Source organism: Idiotropiscis lumnitzeri, chromosome 14 (genome assembly GCF_059441095.1).
Source record: "Idiotropiscis lumnitzeri isolate Australia: NSW breed Sydney's pygmy pipehorse chromosome 14, RoL_Ilum_1.0, whole genome shotgun sequence".
In the NCBI taxonomy this organism is placed as follows: domain Eukaryota; kingdom Metazoa; phylum Chordata; class Actinopteri; order Syngnathiformes; family Syngnathidae; genus Idiotropiscis; species Idiotropiscis lumnitzeri.
In genome coordinates this window covers 1445515-1469401 of record NC_142404.1, presented here as the reverse complement: position 1 = coordinate 1469401, position 23887 = coordinate 1445515, and the positions used below count along the sequence as shown (strand labels likewise).

General features: G+C 44.3%; 1 protein-coding gene across 12 annotated transcripts in view; it reads right to left on the bottom strand.

The window, feature by feature from the left end:
• mmadhcb (metabolism of cobalamin associated Db) overlaps window positions 1-23887 on the bottom strand; it is a 70162-nt gene that overhangs the window by 21722 nt on the left and 24553 nt on the right. For 9 of the 12 annotated variants that reach the window (XM_088314311.1, XM_088314314.1, XM_088314312.1 and 6 more), the window contains 4 exons: window positions 7695-7900; window positions 3418-3520; window positions 2949-3079; window positions 2224-2286 (listed from right to left, as the gene is read on the bottom strand). In XM_088314311.1, coding sequence (XP_088170437.1) covers window positions 2224-2286; window positions 2949-3079; window positions 3418-3520; window positions 7695-7900 — 503 coding nt within the window. The remainder of the gene's footprint in view (window positions 1-2223; window positions 2287-2948; window positions 3080-3417; window positions 3521-7694; window positions 7901-23887) is intronic. The other 3 variants (XM_088314315.1, XM_088314313.1, XM_088314316.1) reach the window with 1 other exon arrangement.

Below are 23887 nucleotides of genomic sequence, written 5' to 3'. Positions count from 1 at the left end.
CGTAGATCTTCACTCCTACGTCATAAATCACTTTCAGGCGTGCTGTTAAGAGTGTCCGGAACCGCAGGTTCATGTCCTTCAGAAACCTTCGTGCTTCAGTGTACTCCTTTCTCGTGGCCATGATTTCCGGTGGGTAGTCGTGATTGATGTTCACTTTATTTCCTTTCCACACAAATCCCTTCTTCTGCCATGCAAGACGCAGCACCTCCTGTTTGACTGTAAAGCATAAAAAGCTCACTAAAATTGATCGGGGCTGGGCGACATCCGCTGGGGGAGATGGCTCTGCCCTGTGCGCCCTCTGTATTTGCAGTGTAGTCGAGTCGGGAATTTCCAAACTTGCCCTAAGTAGCTCATCCACAAAGCAAATCATGGATTGAGATCCCGACTCCACACCTTCCGGAATGCCGTATATTCTCCATCCTCGAGTACGCCTCCAGAGAAAGCATTTTAGAGTTCAGTTTTTCTTGCATTATCACCGTCCCGTCCAGTACTTCGAAGTTTTGTAACTTGTCTTTGTGCCCAGCAACTCTGGTTTCAACTTCGTCAAGTCTCGCGTTGGCTTTATCCAGCTCTCCTCTGATGTCTTGGAGTTGCGCTTTTGTGTATTTTGGGAATTCTTTCACTTCTTTTCTGATGTACCTTAGCTCCTTCTGCAACATCAGCAGATTCACCTCTCCTTCATCAATTTCATAGCCCGAGGCGGGCAAGGCCCTAGCGCTGGTGGAGCTATCGTTAGCTTCATCTGTTAGCTGCATCCCGTCGTCTTGAACTTGTTCTGTTGGTAGTTTCTTACCCCTGTTGTTCTTTTTGGACGTCATCGGTGCCCCCTTACAACTCATCTTTGTCTAATTCACTGTAGATTGATTTCACTTAAGGGCAATTTTCACATTTTCCTCGGGAGCGTTCAGATTAAGCGCCCATCCCTTTCGATCCGAAACCGGAAGTCTTCAATTATATTCTATATTAGCAATATGTTAATGTAGCAAAAATGACATTGTGTCTGTGTACATCAAACACACAGGCGTGCGTGTGCCAACTACTGCTGGATTGCAAACACGGTTGAACGCGTCAGAAATTAAATTAGGCATCAGCCACAACGTGGCTTTCACTTCCTTTCTCGATGATTGCGCATCCCCGCCTCCAATGAATGGGAGGTTTGCATCTCAAGTGTTTGTCAGTGAAATGTGCCGTAACTTTAGCACTCGTTGGGAACACCAGGTAACCATGACACCCTATCTCATTACCCACAATGCTTCCACGGATGACCCGGATCTCCGCGAGTGCGCATGTGCTCTAGTAATTGGCAAATGAAGCTTTTATGAACCACTGAACCATTTGAAGCAATTGGTTCAAAATGTTTTGAAGCTTTAAAGCTTTAGTGATAAAATATCTGGTGGCGAAAAACTAGAACTGCAGTCAAATACTAAAGAGGCATTTAGACATTAGCACGTACACACGGAAACAATGATTGGATACCTAGTTCTTTACACTAAAAAATGTTTTTGAGTACTGTGACAGTTTTTGAGTGAATAGATGGCTCATACCTTGTTTAATGTTGAACTAAGAAATGTGAATGTCATTTCATTATTTTTTCCTGAAGTCTCAAGTAAACTAAAGTGTGAAACAACATTATGCTAAGAAATTGTGACTCATATGTTAACATACTAAAGTATAAACATTTGTGCATACACAAAAACTAGTATATGCATTCAAAGATTTTCATTTAAGAATATTATTTCTTCCAGTCTTTGGAATTGGACGGTTTCTTTTTAGTTTACTAGAGTTCATTTAGAGAAAGAAACAGTTATTGCTTCGGAGGTCACAGGTCATGTGTTTTCTCCAGACTGAACGGAGCGACGGAAAAGTATTCCGAGGCAATTTTATTTCTGTGTTCGAAAAATGCGCTGGAGCTTCGGTTTCAGAGTGCCTTAGGCAGGCATACAGCCGGCGGGTAAAAGCGCGAGACGAGGCAGTTTCAAGATAAAAGCAATACGGGAAATAAATAAATACATAAACGAGTCGTTGACTACATAAATTCATTGTCGACAATGTGGATCGTCGTCGTCGTGATTAGTCAAGTAATGTTGGCAGTCCTTGTGCCGAGCCTTGCTGATTTATCTGTGTCCCCTCGGTTCATTGTCATTGCATCCCCTATAGAAGTGGCGGAACAGCTTTCACTTTCAAGTGTCACCTTCACCAGGAGCTCAGGGTCTCTGTGCCTACCTTTTGTTGTTGTGTGTTCAGGTTGCTGAAAGACCAAACCACTGCTGAGCAGCTGCATGGAACCTGTCAGGTGGAGCATTCTGAATACCAGAGTGCCATCCAATCACCTATTGTATGCATGTCAATGAGGGGCGCGGCTTTGCTCACACAAAGAGTCATTTGAGGAAGCCTGCATGTTACCCACACTGGTGTTTAAATGCTTTTTGACATTTTCCATGTTTGTGTTGAGAAAATTAATCGCCTTATCAGCAAATTGGAATTAGCGTCCTCATGTTTGTATTTGTCTTGTAACATAAGGTGGCATGTGTTGTGAGCCTGTTCAGCTTTTTCCCCATTGTTAAAAAAGTAGATCATCCTCAATTTCTGTAGTTTTAGATTGTGTCTGCAAACAGTCTTCCTTTAGTCGGCTTGCATAAGATTTTGACCGAATTTAGTTAGAAAAATTTAGTTACAAAAAGCACATACCTGGTACCGGGCCATCATCATAGGTGTGCCTAAGTTGATATGCAACATCTAATGTTACGTGCATCAAAGTAGTATGCTGAAGCAGACACTAAATGTATTTTAGTGGGGCTATGATGGCTATGAATATTTTCTGTTCAGTCATTAAAGGTTTAATGAATAACAATAACATGTTGTTTCCTTTCCTTTTTTTAGTTCAGTGATCATTGTTTAATGGTGATACCAACAATATTGTCAGTGTTTGTATGTTTGTATTAGCTCACCTTGTCAAGCAATCGATCTCTCTCTTCTTCAACAGTAGAACACCATGCTGTCATGTCGTTCTTTGTCTTTTGAGTCACTGTGACCACTGTCACATGAGCGCCTGGAGCCTCAGGAAACAGGAATTGCAGATCTAGAGAAAGAGAGATAAACAACACTATGGACAACAAGAGATTTCAGTTTTTTTGTTATTTTTTTCGTTTTTGTTTTTAAAGAAGATGGCAGTCTCTACGTGTGGGGCTCTGGGAAATTATAAGAAGTCAAGGTAATATAATTGATGCATAATTGAGAACCACTGAAATGAGTAGTAATGTAATAGTAAATCAGCGATTATATTGATCCTACACTAAAGTGGGCAGATGAAATACATAAAATACTATGTTACATAAAATACTATGTTTTCGGAAAATGTCAATTGAGCCTCAACTTACAGTATTACAATACATTTGCAGAAAAGTGTCAATAAATTACCTTGCTTTAGTTTTTCAGGGCATGACTGTACGACACACTCCACGGATGAGTTGTCAAAATCCTGGTTTGCTTTACTGTTATTTTGAGTTGTGGCTGCATTATCCTGCACATTCATAAACACACACACAAACACACACACAAAGAAAAACCAAGTGTTATGGTTTATATTTTTGTTTGGTTTGTTTGAAGTTTTGCTGTAATTCAAAATCACAATTACAGATAAATAGTCACATCACATATATCACTGCCAATTAAAATGCCTTGCTTTATCACATAGTCTTTCACAAAAAAAAAAAGAGAATATACTGAGAATATACATGTATACATACAGCGAAGGCCTTGACCGCTTGCCACCGAAAATGAACAACACTATGGCCAACAAGAAATATATAAATATATATCAGTGGCGGGCGGTCAAGGCCTTCTCTGCAGGCCTAATATAATCAAGAAAAAAATATATAATTTTCTTCATTTTCATGTCATATTCTATCCTAGTGTTGTATTTTGAGGTGAGAGTTTTTATCCAATCAGAATTCCGCAAGCTCGTGTTGTCAGGCAGGTTTCACAATTCCAGTAGCACGCAGTATTCTTTCAGAGGCCTTCAGATACAGTCATGCAGGCATCTGTTCAAGTCGATGGGCTTTCAGATTTTATCGAAAGTTGTAATAGCCAATCATATCCCTTGTTGGTTACAGTAAGCCTTCTATATGTATGTATGTATGTATGTATGTGCGTGCACCTAAGGCTGATTTTAAACAATGCATTTAGTTTGTATAGCACTTTTCCATGACACCCATAGATCCAGAATTTAAGAACAAGAAAAAAACTACAATCGTAAGACATGTATTTGTTTTATTGCTTTACATCAGATCATGTCATGATTGATTCAAAAGGAGAGAAAAATCACTCATTTTAATGTTAAAAAAAACAACAACAGTTTCTCCCTTCATCTGTACAGGTAAGTTGTTGTTTCTGTTGTTAACTTGTGGCCACTGTTACGGCCTTTGGCTAGGGCCCACCTACATGGCCACACCCCTTCTTTCTGTGTTGGATCTTGCACCTTTTGAACAAAAGTAAATGGACTAGTTTCCTGTTCGTTCCTCATTGGTGACCTGGTTTCCCGCTCATTCCTCGTTGGTGGACTGCTTTCCCGCTCGTTCCTTGTCGATGGACTGATCTCCTGCTCGTTCCTCGTTGGTGGACTGGGGTCCCGCTCGTTCCTCGTTGGTGGACTGGGGTCCCGCTCGTTCCTCGTTGGTGGACAGGTTTCCCGCTCATTCCCAATGGACAGCCCTATCAACGAGCTCCACCTTTTGCAGCTGGGACCAATAAAAGGACCTCGGTTTTGCTGCTCAGGGCGGCTGGGACTTAATAGTGCAGTTCGCCTTGCTTGCGCGAGTTGTGTCTCTCGCTTTGTGTGGACTTCGGTTAATTTTGAGACACTTGCTATTGTATACCTATATACATTTGTAAAATGGTTAATACCTTTTTGTTAAACTCTTTTGTTTCAAACCTACCCCTCTTCTTTTACTAAGAATAAATTGTCAACTCTACTTCCAAACCAATTTACAACATGGTCTGTGTTACTTCCCTCCTTCCCTTGCAGAGCCGGTCGTAACAGCTACAAGAAAAAAACCTCTGGGTTGAGAAAAACATTGCTGAAGCTCATTTATAGTGCAAGAATTGTGTATGTTGCAGTAGTGCTTCTACACACTAATTATAAAGATCTTTTTTGAATAATTCATGAACACCCAACTTTAGAGTTCCTGATAATCCATCCATTATCCAAGCCGCTTCTCCGCAGGTGGGTCGCGGGGTGCTGGAGCCTATCCCAGCTGTCTTCGGGCCAGTGTTGTTTTTGGCAGGCATTTTAGATTTAGTCTTAGCCATTTGGACGAAAATGCCTATTCGGATTTTTGACATTTAGTCGTTCCTATTCGTGATAGTTGTAGTCCAATTTTTTTTTTTTTAAGAAAATTCAAAAAGGTCTAATTTTAGTCGACAGAAACGCAAAAAAAAAGGTTTTAGTCTAGTTTTAGTAAATTTATTCTATGAAAACTCAAAAAGGATTTAGTCTGTTTTGGTCAAAAATAGGAATACAAGGTTTCCATCCAATAGCAAAGACTTTCTGATCTACTATTAAGGATTATGCATTACAAACAGATAACGTAACAGTGGAATCAATGCTTATTGCTTGAAAATAAGCCAAGAGAACCAAAGCATTTTTCTGTCAACTATTGGCTTTATTCTACTTAAAGCAACATAAAATAAAAACGTTTTAACAACATTCACTTGTTCTGTAATACAGTAGCACAAGTACAAACTCTATCAAACATACGTCTTGTTTACTTGCAACAGCTTTCTGTTAGCAGAAACAAGTAGCCTACCGATTGTCGCTGTCGCCATGGTCCGTCAAACAAAAGCGTGTCAGTGTGTGTGAGCAGAGACAAATGACCGCAGACGTGTACATGTTTTGTTGTGCTAGTGTGTGCAACGGTATGTGCGGCGCATGCGCCCTGCGTGTTGTCCCGATGGTGGACGAGCCCAAATGTGGATAGATTGCACCAGCATTGCATTTTTTGAAGGACAGATTACTTGTACAATAGGAAGAGATGTCATAAATTTTGAACGTTGTTTTTGTCATCAACGAGCCGCGTTTAGCTCGTCATTGTCTCGTTAGTGTCATGAAAAAAAAAGGGCGTTAACGAAATATTTTCATCATCTTTGACGAAAAACAACACTGCTTCGGGCAGTAGGTGGGGTACACCCGGAACGTTAGAGAACTTGGTGCAAGGACACCTACGAACTACCGTAACACCAGGTGGCAGGAGAGCTACGAGTACCAGAACATCAGTGTACCTAGCCCTTCTGAACACCTACCCCGTGGTTCAGACCTACCAAGGAAACATTGGGTCGCGCTCAATCGAGCGCGCTCTCAGGTTGCCAAGACGGGAGACAACCTGCACCGATGGGGATTCGCCGACTCAGCAAGATGCGAGTGTGGCGAAGCCATCCAAACCCTCGACCATCTGCTTCGACACTGCCCAGCAGGCCCAAGGTGCTCAGAAGAAGACCTACGAGATGCCACCGATACTGCCATTCGCTGGGTGGAAAGATGGGCTGATAAGCTATGAATGAACCCGGAACGAGTTGCCAGCCAATCGCAGGGCACGTGTAAACAAACACTCACAATTGCACCTCGGGACAATTTGTAGTGTTCGATCAACCTATTATGCATTGGGATGTGGGAGGAAACCCAAGAACCCGGAGAAAACCCACGCACAGGGACAACATGCAAACTCCACACAGGAAGGCCGGAGCCAGAATCAAACCCTGCACCTCCGAACTGTGAAGAGGATGTTCTAACCAGTACGCCACTGCGCCACCAGTTCCTGATAATATTGATTGATTGTGACATACGGAAAAATTCAAGGAGATGTAGGATATTGCCTCTTCCAAATACAAATTTGTGACTGGTTGGCTTACTGTGGTTAAATAATGTAGGCTAAGCAGGTGTAGTCAACATTTCATGTTTAGTTGTGCTTCGTGAGACTTTAGTACAGACTGGGACAAAGTAGCATCATAACTTTCTTAAAAACAATGTCAGATTATACACGTTTAAATGCATCACTTTGCCGTTTTTTCCATCTTTTTTGCATTTTTGTTATAAAGAAACCACTCACACAAGCATATTAAAAAAGCCCAAAGAGGAAACCTGGTCAGATTATTGCTCGCATGAACAAAACTGTTCTAATCTATAAATGGTCCCACTAATCAGTCAACCAGCATGTATTTTTCTGGTCAAAAAACATGACTCTTGCCCGCTTCAGCCAAACAAATTATTGTGAACTACATGATACTTTGTGCTGCTGAGCTAATAGGAGCACATACAATGCAATACAATACAACTTTATTTATATAGCGCATTTCACAACAGCTGACAATAAAATGACTGGCTAAGCCAATTTCTTTGTCAATGCTGTTATGTACAAAAAAAAACACAATATTGCGATTTATTTTAAGGAAGCTTTTATTTTTAACTAGGAGTTTTTTTTACAGTATTGTGAGATTTTTTTATATAGCCAAACTCCCCACAATAGTTCGAGAATTATTGTATCGTGAGGTTCATATCGTGATATTGTATCGTGACAATTGCACAGGCCTGAATAGCTACCGTTTGACTCTACTTGGAAACTTGTATTTTACATGTGCAGTAGGGGCAACTGTTAGAACTGTTATTATGATGAAAGATCTGTGATACATTGTACTGTACTTACTAAAAATTCTTTGATTTGCAGTCCAGAAATGCATTTCTTGGGGCTCGATGGGATATGCAGCATTTCTGGGTCCATCTTTTTTGTCAGTCTCATCTTTTGTTCTGAAACCGGCAAACATTCGATCCCTACATTACCAGGAATAAAGTACAGCTGGTCTTTGACATGAAAAGGTCCCATGATGTCATCACGCTGCAATCTAAGTGGTCCTGAAACAGAAAGCAACCACAACTGTACTTAGATGAACACTGTTTCTTGCAAACCACAGTACTAGCGATAGACCGTTTATCGGCCAGGCCAATTGTCATGGCCGATATTTGGCATGCTGCCGACTATCTGCATCTGCCTTTTTTTTTTTTTTTTTTTTTTAAGAATTTAAAGGGAAATAAAGTAAAAGCTGGTTTAATTTGTCTTTTTCTCTCTCTGCTCATGAGCACTCCCTGCACACCGCCAACAGCACCATCTGATTGGTTGCTTTTGCAGCCAATCAGCAGCAGTAAGCTGCCAGTTTGCTTTTTTATCTCGAGACACACGAACTACAGGAGTCCCGCAAGCAGAGGACGGTAAGGTAATAGACTGCAGAAATTCTAATAAATGTCAGTGTTGTGTTTGGGCTTGTTTCAGCAAACGGTCCATTTAAATGTTGGGTTATGGTCGGAGGCTCAGGTGATTATGATTCGTTTCATCTGGTGCATGTCTCACGTGACAGCCCTTTATTTGACACGCGAATGTCACTTTGTCTCTGGGGGCTCACATGACAGCCCTTTATTTGACAAGCGAATGTCACTTTGTCTCTGGACTCGCACCGCAACACTTGACCCAGTGTACAGCCAACTGGTAAAATACGTCTCTATTTTTTTTAAGTTCCGGTGTTGTATGCAGTGCGCGCCCCTCGATTGCTGTCTCAATACCTGGCGATTCTTTACAGTTTACGGGAGTGCAGAAATGACGTGCCGGTCGAGACTGTCCTTTGTTACCATTGTATTAGTCGTTTGGGGGGGGATTCTATACTTTAAACACTGCGATTGTTCATGTAAGCTTAAATTGTTTGGTGGATTTTAAATCGGCAGGTGAGTGACTTCCTGATAACGAAGGTATCATGGGAAATGTAGTTGTCTTGTGGCGGGACGCATATGACTCGCATATTTAAAAGTGAATATAATTGAGTGCAGATGGTATTAGTATTGTTATTAGTATTAGTATTATTATTGTTATTATTATTAGTATTAGTAGTAGTAGTGAAATCAATTTTAACAATTCGCGCCCCCCCAACACAATTTTTTTTTACATTTCGTACTAATGTACATGTTCTTTGTAAATTAATGTTAGATTGTCAATAAAACATCCCTTAACAAAGCTAAATTAATAAATATATAATTTTGAGACTATTGTGAGGATCTCGAAACTCAGTACTCGGTGGTGCAAATATTGATGAGATGATAAATATTTACTATACGTTTTTTTTTTAACTTTATTTACATGAACAACCGTAATTAATACGTACATAATATAAAAAAGACAAATAGAGCCAGGGGGATTTGAAACAAAAATTCTATATAAATAAAGCAACAGTTTTCATGTTTACTACACATTTTTTTTGGTTTACAATACGTTTGACGTCGAACCTCTTCGTTGTGATGACGTCAGCTATTTCCGTGTTCCAGCCTGAGAGCGTCTGCTAAATTGCTAACGAAGCCGTCGTCTTATTTTATGTTTAGATACGTAATCGTTGCAATACAACATTTCTGTTCGTAGCTGCTGGCTCTCCACCCAAACGCGGTCCGAGTCAGACTTCTGTTAAGTCAAGCATACATCGAAGCAATTCATTTTAGCGCTTAGCGCCTCCTTGCTCGCCTCCTCGTTTAGAACGCTACTTGTTTGCGGAGTCGTTTATTTGCCATCACGTAGCTTGTTGCTTCTGCTGTGCGCGGACTTGCATATAGTTAAAATAAAGTCCGTTCTTCTGCGGCCCAAGATAGCTTGGCGCAGTGCATTAAAGTAGCGGCGAAAGAAATCACTTCCGGGTCAACGAGTGACAGGGCGACGCTTCTTTTTTTAATCAGTACTGCGTGACAGGGCAATTCACCACATATTGGCTCAAAGCCTCAAATCAGTCTTGAAAGAACACGGCTGCCTGTCTTCTCTGGTGACATGACGGACTATTATCAGTGGAAGACTGAGTGGGCGGAGTTGGAGCTGCTAGGAAATCCACTGAGGACTACAGGTTCACGCGGTTCTATCTCTTGGCAAGCCTTGGAGACAAGGTAACGAGAGGCCTGGTCCTGTCCAGCTGCACTACGCCAGATGAGATGTTCAAGCGAATGAACAATCGTTTTGGTAATAAAGCAAGAATTGTGCTGAAAATAGCTGAGGAGATCGAAAGGCTGCCCCCTGTGACTGGAAACAACCCGAGGAAAGCAATTGAGTTGATCCAGACAATGGAGCGAGCTCTCAGCAACCTGGTCATCCTGGGGGAGGAGGGCATCTTAAAAACAACGGAAAGAACTACCTAGCTCTATAAAGCAGCGGTGGCTCGAGCATAAGGCTGACCCAGTGAATAGTTTCGATCCGCAGAACCACTTTGACTCTCTGCTGTATTTTCTGCAGAAGCAGGAGGCAGTGTTGGAGGAATTGGACAAGCTGGATGGGAACCTTGGAGAAGGTAGTCATGCAGTGAAAAGCCCAGCTGCAAAGACCATCAAGAAAGCATTCTCAAAAGCCACATCAGGTCAAAAAGAGTAATCTCAGTCAAAGCCAGAACTGGGCTCATGCACCGCCTCCTCTGATGGAACACACGCTGGCAGACTCTTCCCTTGCAAAGCCTTCAGGGAGATGAATGTACAGAAGAGGAATGTCCATCTTGAGACTCATGATATAGGCAGTCAGTGCCTGGGCCTCCGCCTGAAAGATAGCCAGTGAAACAGAAGGTTTCTCTTTACTAAAAGAGAATGCAGAAAAGAAGAGCCCCATCATTACCTGGTCTGCCCCAGGTACACACCTCAAGAAAGACATTACAATAGTGAGGAGCAAACCCTCAAGAAGTTAAAAAAAAAGGGACTTGGACTGACCAGTAAACAAGTGGAGCTTCAAGCAAAGGTAGATCCCGAGTTAAGAAATGAATTCAGAAAAGCATTCTCCAACAAGACCTCAGCTATTACTTGCATTGCTGGAAGTGGGCCAGAGTGACAACCAACTCTGGCCAGCTAATTGGCACTCTCATCGATCTTGCATCGGACACCAACTATATAACCCACAGCGCTGCACAACGGCTTGGATTGCTAGGTGACAGCATCCAGTTAATTGTCTATGGCATAGGAGGAGTGACAAAGACCGTCGGTAGGTGCTTATTTTGTAAAGCCTTAAGCTTGACGCTCCACGCTCCCTTCCTTGTTGTCCATTTCCTTGTCCGTAAAAAAGGCGTTCCACACAATCCTCTTGATATTGTTTGGTTTTCTTTGGCAATTAGTTTGATCGTTCTAAATCAGTTCAGACAGTGACAAAACAAGAATGATGTGTCCACAAATGAATCAAGAAGGCGTGGTAGTATTATGGTATCGTAAGAGCTAGAGAGCGAGATCAAGAGAGGTAAAAAAAAAATGTGTGGCTCTACTCCAAGTCACCTGACCACATTACTGCCACTACCACACAGATCCTTCCGCCTAATATAGTCTCAAACAGGTGTGTAAGTAATTAATGTCTCCTTTTATGGGAACAAACGTAAAGCAGTGGAAGCAACCTTCAGGAATATTGAGGCCTGGCTGGCGAAAGAACCACGAGATGGTATCAAGAGGCACAGCCATCAAATTCACCAGGCAACAGATCGAGGATTGGGAGGGACCAATCTGGTACATCAACCATCTGACTGCGCCAAATCCTTGCTCCAACTCAACGCCAATTAGGGTTGTCTGGAACAGTAGTCAGGAATTCAAAGGAATGAGCCTGAACGACCTACTCCATAAACGTACTCAACCCAATCCAAGGCGTCCTCCTGCGTTTCAGAAGTGGATGACATTCAGCTCTTGGTGACGCCGGGAAAATGTACAACTCAGTGTGGCTAAAAGACGAGGAAGTACACCTCCATCGGTTTCTTTGGAGGGATGACACAAGGGATGAAATACGCTACTGAAGTACGCCATTGTCAGAGTCAACATCGGCGACAAGCCTGCTGGATGCGTCGCTCAGGTAGCCATGAGGGAGACCGCAAACCTGCCCCAGTTCGCATCCATGATTGCAGAACGTCGGATCCTGACTGAGCACTACTATGTTGATGACATATTGACTTCACATGACGATCGCCAAACCTTAATTGGGATGACCAAAGGAGTGGAAAAGGTCCTGAAATCAAGTGGATTCACTCTCAGGCCCTGGGTTCTGTCAGCGCAAAGTGGGAGGAGTGAGGAGCCCACTGACTCCACCAATGTCAGGTCAATGGATCCCAAGATTCTGATACTCCCAAACCAAATGCGGGTAGAAGAGAATAAGGCGCTTGGACTGGGCTACAAACCTGAAACTGATAAACTTTGTCTGCTGACATCAGTAAACTTTTCGAAGAGGCGAGGGAAGATGAGAACCGAGCTAGATCTACAAGACAATGAGGTCAGAGGCAACACCCCTGACCCCCTTACCTGATGCATGCTGCTGAGTCAGGTCGCCGGATTCTATGATCCAATTGGCCTGGCCTCACCTGTCAAGCAACGAGGTGTGATGCTCATAAGAAAATCATTTCAGGAGGCAGGGAGAAATCGTCCTACCAAAGACACTTGGGATGAACTTCTCTCTCCACGTCTTCGAGAGGCTGCAATGTTACTCTTTGAGTAGTATGTGAGACTTGGCCAAGTAAGATTCAACAGGAGCCTTACACCCAAAGGGGCCATGGGTCATCCAATGGAAGTCACTTTTTCTAATGACAGCAATGCTTCCTTTGGAGCCGTGGTTTGCCTCCGGTGGAAGACTGCACAAAAGGAAGTTGTTTTAAAGCTGGTCGAATCAAAGGCCACACTCACCCCCGAAGACCAGAAATGTGATCGTCATCAAAGCAGAGTTGTGCGGTACTGTGTTTGCAACCCGACTTAAGACGTACTTCAAAAGACTGCCACATCAAAGTTGAGAAATAGATCCATTTGGTCGATAGCCAGACGATACTTGGAGCCAACCAAAAGATAGCTACGGCTATCAGACGTTTTTTGCAAATCGGATTGGCAAAATCCAAAAAGCCGGATCTGTCGACTGCTGGAGGTGTGTTGAAAGAAAATGTAACATAACCTCATTACAAGGGGAGGAACCCCTGAGAAGCTTGCTGAATGACCAGCCTGACAGGGAGGTCCTGGATTTTTTAAACTCCCTTGTAAAGATTGGCCAGTGAAAACTGCCAAGGAAGTCATTATATCTGTTTCTGAAGAGATTGGTGGACTGCAGAGGAAGGCCTTCTTCTCTCTATCTCCATCCGGTAAATGGTCAGGCCCAACCATCATTGCACTTGTGCATCTAGTAGAACCCCAGAGATTCAGCTCACTAAGTCGGTTGTGTGCGGTCATAGGCTGGATGAGACGTGCTGTGGATGTCTGCCGGGGTGGTAAAAGGCTGTTCCGAGTTTGCTCAAAGTGGGAGGCAGGGCCATTCCTGTCAATTGAAGAAAGGGCCATAGCCTTTAAATTCTTAGCTCTGGCTGCTCAAGACGGCATTGAGTTCCGCAACACAACTCTGGATCGTCTGGTGGTTCAACAAGAAGGAAAGACTGGTCTCTTGCTCTGTGGAGGGAGGATTCAAAGCTGGAATGAGGACAAATAAGCTGTACCACCCCTTGGCAATCGTGGCTTGCGACCCTCTTAGCCAGAGAGGCACATGTAAAAAATCATGAAGGTGTGGCCACCACCCTCCTATGCGCCAGGAGAAAAACTTGGCTAATACAGGGACGAAAGACAGTGACGAAGGTTCTCAACCAATGTGTCACCTCCAGGATTCAAAGAGCTGTGCCGACAAGTGATGAGTGATCTGCCGCAAGAGCGGACCCAGAGCTCTAGACCATTTGAATACACCAGTCTTGACCTTTTTGGCCCCTTTGAAGTGAAAGACGCAGTAAAAAGGAGGACAAGTAAGAAGGTCTGGGGTATTGTGTATTGCTGCATTGTCTTCAAGAGCTGTCGAGGCAGACATTACTGATGACCAGTCTGCAGAAAGCTTCCTGCAAGCATACACCCGCATTGTTGCCCTAAGAGGGCATCCAAGAAAACTATGGTCGGATAGAGGGACAAACTTAGTTGGCGCTAAACCGGCGTTGCAACAGCTTCACAAAAATCTTGCTTGCCTGCAGACTGTGGCCATGGGAGATGTAACATCAAAAAACGGCACAGAATGGAAGAAGGAGTTCTACCCTGCTGATGCGCCCCATAGAAATGGTGCTGCCAAAGCTGCTGTGAAGCTTTTGAAGAGAGCACTCATGAGCCTTGGTGGAACTACAGGGTCTCTTACATGGGGAGAGCTCCAAAATGGGTTCTATCAAGCAGCCAACTTAACAAATGAGCGACCTAGAGATGCCAGAGCTCAGGAACAGGAAGACTCAGTCGTGTACATAACACCCAAACTCTTATACTAGGTCGGGCATCGCCTGGAGGAGACACCTGTGGAATGGGCCTAGAGATTCATCCATGGCGCCGGCTTAGGGCCATCCAAATTGGTGTGGACCGGTTCTGGGCAATGGAGAGAACTCGCTGGGCCAAATCTGTTCATTCGACCAAAGTGGCACTGCTCAGAGAAGAATGTCAGAGTCGGCAATGTCGTCTGGATTGTTGACCCCAATTCTTCCAAATCTGTTCATTCGACCAAAGTGGCACTGCTCAGAGAGGAATGTCAGAGTGGGTGATCTCGTCTGAATTGCTGACCCCAATGCTTTAAGGGGTCAGTTTTGTCTAGGCCGGATTGCTAGTGTCTACCCTGACAGTGAAGGAATTGTTAGGGATGCAGACATTGCAACTTGTGCTGGAATTCCCACTTCACAGGTGGGTACCCAGAAAAAGAGGAATTCTTCACTGCCCGTGATGGTAATCAGATGAGATGTGAGAAGGCTGGTGGTCCTTCTTCCTGCAGAGGACCAAGATCTAACTCCTCAGCTGCCATGACGGCTCTTTATACAGACACGGATACACAAGAACATGCTCCTTGCCATACACCACATTCCTGGGCAGCACCACAAAACTGCCAAAAGGATGTATAGACTTGACTTTGCCGGTGGAGAGGAAAAAAATAAAAATAAATAAAAAATAAAAATAAATTTAAAAAAACTTTGTTAGGGAAAAAAATGGAAATGTGTGTGGCTAAACCGAGAGGCCACTTAGATTTTGTGTGATTGTGCTAAGTGCCTTGGGTCTTAGACTAGGAACTTAAGTGGGAGGTGTTGCGTTTGGGCTTGTTTGCGCAAACGGTCCCTTTAAATGTCGGGTTATGGGCGGAGGCTCAGGTGATTGTGATTCGTTTCATCTGGTGCGTGGCTCACATGAAAGCACTTTGTCTCTGGAATCGGGCCGTAACACTTGACCTGGTATACAGCACACTGGTAAGAGAGTTCTCTATTTTCTTTACGTTACAGATGTTGTACGTGGTGCGCGCCCCTTGATTGCCGTCTCAAAACCTGGCGATTCTTTATTTACGGAAGTGCCGAAATGACGTTCCGGTCGAGACTGTGCTTTGTTGTCTTTGTATTAGTTATTTGAGGGTGTATTTTAAACGCTGCGATTGTTCATTTAAGCTTAAATTGTTTTGTGGCTTTTGAATCAGCTGGCGAGTGACTCCTGGTAACGAAGGCATCATGGGAAATGTAGTTGTCTTGCAGTGGGCCGCACATGAGTCATGTCATTGAAAGTAAATATAATTGAGTGCAAACGGTATTATTATTAGTAATAGTAGTAGTATTAGTGAAATAATGTGAAGCTTGAATTTTATTTTGATTTGAAAACTAACTGTATATTTAATATTGTTTAGGTTATCTACTACTACTACTACTGCTGCTGCTGCTCTGAAAATAAACAAATAAAAAAAGGAACAGTGGAAGAGTTTCTTGAGTAATTTCCATAAATCACCGTGGTCAACCCTTTACGTGGGGAAAACGGAACAGTCAGTCGACTACGACTCACTTGTAATGTTACTGAGCCCTTTCGTGTCATATAAACCAAAGAGCACCACAGTCCATCGAATTATTCAAGAGAAGGCTCAAAAGCCATCTTTTTAGTAAAGCATTTTCATAGCTGCACTGCCTTATATGCATTTGTGCTTTTTAAACACTGTTAAGACTTTTCGAATTAGACAATTGTATTTTGCTGTTGGATAAATATTTGCTCTCATATAGAGTTAAAACATAAAATAATGGTTTCTTTCAGATTCCACACACTAACACTGAATGTATTCGTTATTCTTTTATTTCTATTACTCAATGATTGTTTGCAGCGATGTGTGTATATGCGCGGTGCGAAGGTTACAAATAGCAGCTCATTGTAATCTGTCAGCTGTCATTTCACAGGAAACTTCAATCGGGAGCACACAACCCGTTGGTATCTAATTATTTGTATGCATTTTATTCCTGTTAACATTTGATTTGCTGTCGACCTCAGTACTTGCAACTCGGGAGTGATAACTGGGGAGTCTGTGGTTTGCAACCACTGGATCACGGGCTGCGTCGAAGTGCTTGATCGTGTATGGCCAAGGGAACGTGTCTGATATTTGCATCCGACAGCTGTATTGAATGTATGTTTGTGACTGCCGCATGTACGTCAAAGTGTTTGTTTGAATCTTTGGGTGAACAATCTGATAAATGGCGCGTTTGTTTGGTTGCCGGTGACAGCCGGTAGTGAGCCGTTGAGCGCTTGAGCCAACAATTGAGCGCATTGTAGGTGGTGTAGTAAATTCTAGTTGAAGGTGGATATTTTGAGTCAGTTTTGTTCTTGAACTAAAATTAATCTGGTGTTAAGATAAGGACAATATATGCTATGCATTTAAACATTAGCAACGGATTGACAGTTATATATAAAAATAGTTACCTTTGTAATGGTCAATTCTGTATGGTTAGTCAATTCATTAGAAGATAACATTGTATCATTGTGACTTTTTATTTCGGTTTTGTTTCAGGTGTACGACCTGGGGCCTTTGTTTAATAAAGAAACAAACACACGTTATGACATTGTGTGCTTCCCGACGAACCTTTTCGGCGGGTTGAAAAAGCTTTAACATGTAAATCAATCAATTTGTTTGATAAACATTTGCTGAAAGGCATGTTCTTCCGGTATCTACTGTTTGTGTTTTCATTTGTGTTCTAATTTCCTGCTAATTTATATTACACCATATGGAAAGTGCTTTGTTACAGCTTCAGCGGTTGTGAAATTAAATATTATGTTGTATTGTAGATCAACTTAGGGCTGAGCCGATAATTCCATATTGATATGTATCATGATAGTCAGATGATAACAATAGAAAATGGTTTTGATAAATGATCAATCTAAGAAAGTGAAACAACGGAGCAGAATAATCATCGTTGGTAGAGGTTCCAATTTTTAGATTCATCGCGATTCAGACATGGACCAACCACAATCAATTCCTGAATGTGTGTAAAAATATATTTTAAATATGTTAAAAGTAATACATGTTCAAAATAATGCAGAACTTTTTCACATTTTAAATATTGATAGAATTATAAACCTGTTGTACATGCTTTATTTTGACGTGTTTATTGTTCAGCATTTATGCATCCAAAATTTCTGGCCCAGATTAAAAACTACTGTCTAGTAATAGACCGAAATGCTTTTTTTCGGGGCCGATACCGATTTATTAGTAGTCATGGAGGCCGATAACTGATATTTCAGGCTGGTTCTTCATTTGTAGAAAAAATAAAACATTTTGACAAATAAAAACGGAATAACTTGACTCACCGTATTTTCACGACCATAGGGTGCATTAAAGGGTGCACCGCATTAAAGGCTGCAGTCTCTTTTGTGGGAGCTATTTTGGTATTTAACACATACATAGGGCGCACCGTATTATCGTATTATTCAGTGGGAAAATGAGTTGAACCTATTTTTCAATAGGTTTGATCAAATGCCTGCCCCCGCTCAGTCTCCCCTGCTGCAGCCCCCACCAACCCCTCCTGTCGCTGTGAACGAGACCCTCTCTCCCCCTCTCTCTCCTCTCTTCTCTCCCCCTCTCTCTCCTCTGCCCTCTCTCTCTCCACAGGCTCCAGTTCCCAGCCACATCAGACAACCACCACTTCTTCCTGCTCAGCCTTGTTCCTCACAACATCTCAGGTGAAGAACCAGCTGAGGAAGATGAAGGTGAAGAAGGCAGCAGGTCCAGAGGGGATTAGCTCCCAGCTCCTCAAATCCTGCGCAGACCAGCTTTGTGGAATCGTTCAGCACATGTTCAACCTGAGCCTGAAGCTGGGCAGAGTCCCCCAGCTGTGGAAAACATCCTGACTGGTTCCAGTTCCAAAGACCCCCCATCCGAAGGAGCTCAACAACTTCAGACCAGTGGCGCTGACGTCTCAACTGATGAAGACCCTGGAGAGACTGGTCCTCATCCATCTGCGCCCCCTGGTGAGCTCTTCAATGGACCCACTCCAGTTCCCATGCCAGCCTGGCATTAGTCTGGAGAAGACGGGGGGCACGGTGAGGATCATGTTCTTTGATTTCTCCAGTGCTTTCAACTAAGGGTGGGAAAAAAAAATCGATATTGCAATAAATTGTTGCTAACTCTGTCGTAATAAATAATGGATAGCCTGGCGGCAATATCGATATTTCAAAACAACACACATAATGGATTTACCTCGTCATCACCGTCCGTACTTAATCTCTCCTGTCCTGTCTGTGGGGGGCGCTAATGCCGCAAACGGTTCTAAAATTGCCGGGATCAGCGGCCGGTGAAGAGTGTGAAGAATTTACAATAGAAAAAGAACTAATGCAAGAATGGCGGAAAACCCAGAAAAACAAATCAAGTTTCAAGAGTTTCCACTCGAAAGTGTGGAGACATTTAGCTTTTTACGAGACCGGTGACGGGAGAACACTGGATAAAGAGTATGCAATCTGCAAGAACTGCTTTGCAAAGGTAAAATATAACATCAACACTACGAATCTGCAACGCCACCTCGTTCGCTATCATGGTTACTACTCGCAGGTGATAAAAAAAGGCGAACCAAGACAGCCGACAATCACTACTGCTTTTAAAGCAAAGTTTCCCTTTGTTGTGCTCTTACGTCGGAGCATGTTGTACAGTTAGTGTTCCTCAAGAAGAATATGTCTTGATGTTTCCACTGGGCGGGTTAACGTAAAGCACTTTAATGACAGTTGATACTGACATTTCAGGTTCAGAAAGCAGTGCAGTGTCTTGGTTTACATAAAACATGTTATTAATGTTTGTGCACTTTAATTCGTCCAGCTGTAGCAACAGTGTTAAGACTCAGCGGCAGTGAGGTACTTTGGAAATGCACCTTTCTTTGTACACGTATTGGCATTGAGAAAAAAAAATTGATGTTTTCATTTTTATGGCAATTATTTTCTTTTTTAGTCATATATGTCGTGATATATTGTTAAAGAGATTTCTAATGATATATTGAATATCATAGACATTGTGTATTGTGATATTATCGTTATCGTGGCCCACATACCGTCACAGTATCGAATCGTGAGTGATCCGTATCGTCCCACCCCTACTTTCAACACCATCCAGCCCACCCTATTGGGAGACAAGCTGGAGCAGGAGGGAGTGACCCACCACCTCATCACATGGATCCACGACTACCTCACAAACCGGCCACATTACGTGAGAACACAGGACCGTGTGTCTGACGTGCTCCTCTGCAGCACGGGAGCGCCGCAGGGAACGGTTCCGGCTCCCTTCTTGTTCACCCTCTACACCTCGGACTACAAATACAATTCCTCCAACTGTCACCTGCAGAAGTTCTCTGCGATTGTCGGCCTCATCATTGACGGAGACGATCGGGAGTACAGAGGGGTTACATAGGGTTTTGGGGACTGGTGTCAGCAGAACTGCCTCCAAATAAACGCTTGGAAATCCAAAGAGCTGGTGGTGGATTTCTGCAAGCGTCGGCACTCTCCACCTGCATCAGTGAATATCCAGGGAACAGACGTTGAGAGGGTTTCAACTTACAACTACCTGGGTGTTCATCTGAACAATAAACTGGACTGGAGCGACAACATAGACGCTCTCTATAGGAAGGGTCATAGCAGACTCTTCCTACTCAGGAGGCTGAGGTCCTTTGGCGTTCGGGGGACACTCCTGAGGAACTTCAATGACTCGGTGGTTTCATTGGTCATTTTTCATGGAGTGGTCTCCTGGGCAGGAGGCATCTCGTGCTGGGACAAAGGGATGACGGCAAAACTGTCATCAATGCTGGACAACCCAGCCCACCCACTCAATGACACTCTGAGAACACTCCACAGCTCCTTCAGTGATAGACTGTTACACCCTCGCTGTACAAAAGAGAGATTTCACCGCTCCTTCCTGCCGGCTGCTGTCAGACCTTTTAACAAGAACATTAGGTCAGGCCTACATTAGATCAGGCCAACAAACAGGCAGGCAATTGTGCAGTCCGAGGATGCAATACACACTACTACTGTGCTTTATCCAATGCTGTACTTAATCACTGACCAATGCTGTATTTCGTTTACCATTACAGTATTCTTATTACAGTACTTCTATCACTGCAGTATTTCTATCATTGCAGTACTTTCCCTATTACAGTACTTTTATCACTGCAGTATTTCTATCATTGCAGTACTTTCACTCTTACAGTACTTTTATCATTGCAGTATATTTTATCATTGCAGTACTTCTACTTTTTATTAGTGTTTGCTTGCTCTTATTGGCATCAACTGAGGCACAACATCGATATACCCGCCAGGACATCGTGAACATTGGATATCGATGCGAAATAACCATCACAGAGGAATTTTGCTATGATCGCAAAATTCCGAACGAACTGGCGAGGCTGCCCGGCTCACCGTGGCTGGTCATCGGGGCCGGGAGGCGGCGCAGGCGACGCAGAGAGAGGAAGCAGAAGCGAGGCTGCAGGTCCGGTGTCTTGCAACGGCTGCGACAGCAGCCCCATAGGCAGCCACTACCGAGTCTGCACCTCACCAACGCCAGATCCGTGGTCCACAAAATCGACGACCTGGGATTACAAATCCTGGGAAACCGCGATGTGCGCGATAGCAGTGTGATCGTCGTCACGGAAACCTGGCTGCACGCAGACGTCCCCGACGCTAGCATCCAGCTGGCCGGGCGCTCGCTACATCGCGCGGATCGGACGAGGGACACCGGTAAGAGGAGGGGCGGGGGGCTCTGTGTTTACGTGCATGAGAACTGGTGCGGCGATAGCACGATCGTCGAGAAGCACTCTTCCCCCGACATCGAGTTCATGTCCGTTAAATGCCGGCCTTATTTTCTCCCGAGGGAGCTAACGGTAGTGATTGTCACAGCTGTTTACATCCCTCCCGACGCTAGCACTAGCACGGCGCTCTCGCTACTCGCGTGCGTCATCAATAAACATCAGCGGGCCCACCCTGATGGCGTTCACGTAGTAGCGGGAGACTTTAATAAGGCCAATTTAAAGACTGTACTCCCAGAGTTTCACCAGCATGTCAAGTGCCCAACGAGGGGAGACAACACTCTCGACCATGTGTACTCGAACATCAAGCACGCATACAGAGCCCTCCCACTCGCCCCTCTCGGCCAGTCAGACCACCTGTCCTTGCAGCTCGCACCTGCGTACACCCCTCTCAGGCGCAGATTCAGGCCTACCACAAAGACTGTGAAAACCTGGCGTGACGACGCCATGAGTGAATTACAGGACTGCTTTCATGACACAAACTGGGACCTCTTTGATCATCAGGACCTTGATGTCTACACGCATTGTGTACTGGACTACATCAAGTTCTGCATGGAAACTGTGTCCCAACATAAGACTATACGGACCTTCCCAAATGCGAAGCCCTGGATGTCCAGCAGGGTTCGCTCTCTCCTCAAGGCCCGTGACGCTGCCTTCAGGTCAGGCGACAAAGCCCAGTACAGGGTGGCTCGTGCTGACCTGAGCAAAGGCATCAAGCTAGCCAAGGCAACCTACAAGGGGAGGCTGGAGGCCCACCTTGCCAGTAACAGGCCACGGGAGGTGTGGCAGGGTCTACGGAGCATCACCAACTTCCGTGGCAGCAGCACGACCTCTGTAGACCCGAGTGCATCGCTGGCAGAGGAGCTTAACTGCTTCTTCGCTCGCTTTGACTCGCCCCAACGTCACACCCCCGCACTTCAAGCTCCAACTCCCCCCCACTCATCGTAGAGGAACACGATGTGAGGCGCGCGCTCCTGGCGGTCAACCCCAGGAAAGCGACTGGACCCGACGGAATACCAGGCAAGGTCCTCAGAGCATGTGCCCACCAACTGTCACATGTTTTCTGCAGGATCTTCAACCGCTCCCTGGCTCAGGCAGTCATCCCCTCCTGCTTGAAAACTTCCACCATTATTCCTGTCCCCAAAAAGTCACCAGCCGTCCACCTGAATGACTACCGTCCTGTTGCTCTCACACCAGTCATTATGAAGTGCTTCGAGAGGCTGGTTCTCCAGCACATCAGGGATTGCCTTCCTCCCACTCTGGACCCCTACCAGTTTGCATACCGGGCTAACAGATCCACTGAGGACGCCATCGACACTGCTCTGCATGTTGTGCTGGGCCACCTGGAACGACAGCAGAGCTATGCAAGGATGCTCTTTGTGGACTACAGCTCGGCATTCAACACGATCATCCCAGACATCCTCGTCGCCAAACTGGACACTCTCGGCCTCCCTGCCCTCACACGCATCTGGATTAAGGACTTTCTGACCAACAGACCCCAGACTGTGTTGCTCGGCCCCTACACGTCCTCCACCCTCATGCTGAGCACCGGTTCCCCCAAGGATGCGTGCTGAGCCCTCTCCTGTACGCCCTCTACACCTACGACTGCAGCCCGGCCCACGGCAACAACACCATCGTCAAGTTTGCTGACGACACGACAGTGGTCGGTCTGATCTCGGAAGGTGACGAGACAGCCTACAGAGAGGAGGTAAAGAGACTGACAACTTGGTGCAAGGACAACAGACTGCACCTTAACTCTGCTAAAACAAAGGAGATTGTCGTCGACTTCAGGAGGAACAAGACGCTGCCGCCCCCCCTCTGCATCGAAGGCGTGTGTGTGGAGAGGGTCCACACGTTCAAGTTCCTGGGAGTACAGATCTCCGATGACCTTTCTTGGAGTCACAACACCACAGCAGTGGTAAAGAAGGTCCGCCAACGTCTGCACTTCCTGAGAGTCCTCAGGAAATTCAACCTGGACAGGAAGCTGCTGCTGGCCTTCTACCACTCGTCCATCGAGAGCCTGCTGACGTACTGTGTCTCCACCTGGTACAGCGGCTGCACTGAGGCGGACAGAGTGAGGCTCCAGAGGACAGTCAAAACAGCGCAAAGGATTATTGGCTGCCCTCTCCCCCCACTGTCGGACATCTACACCGCCCGGTGCCTCAGAAGGGCTCTCAACATCGTCAATGACAATACCCACCCAAACTCACACCTGTTCGACCTGTTGCCCTCTGGCAGGCGCTACAGATGCATCAAATCAAGGACCAATAGACTGAGAAACAGTTTCTTTCCGAGAGCCATCTCCATACTGAACTCTCACACACACACGAGACCACCCTAACCTCGCAAAACAGCATTGTGATGTGTTTCTATATGCCCTATTCAGTACTGAATTCCATTGCACTGTCTTCTTTATTTATCTAATTTATATATTTGTCTGTATTATTGTTGTATTGCACTGGAGAGGGGAGCCCTCTAATCTCGTTGCACACTTGAGTACAATGACAATAAAGGGATTTCTATTCTATTCTTTTACAGTACTTTTATCATTGCAGTATTATCTATCATTGCAGTATTTGTTTCTCATTGCAGTACTTTTACCATTACAGTACTTTTATCATTGCAGTATTTTCTATCATTGCAGTACCTTCACTACTACAGTACTTTTATCATTGCAGTATTTTCTATCATTGCAGTATTTATCTATCATTTCAGTACTCTTACCATTACAGTACTTTTATCATTGTGGTATTTTTATCATTGTAGTATTTTCAATCATTTAGTATTTTTTATCATTGCAGCGTTTTTATTTATT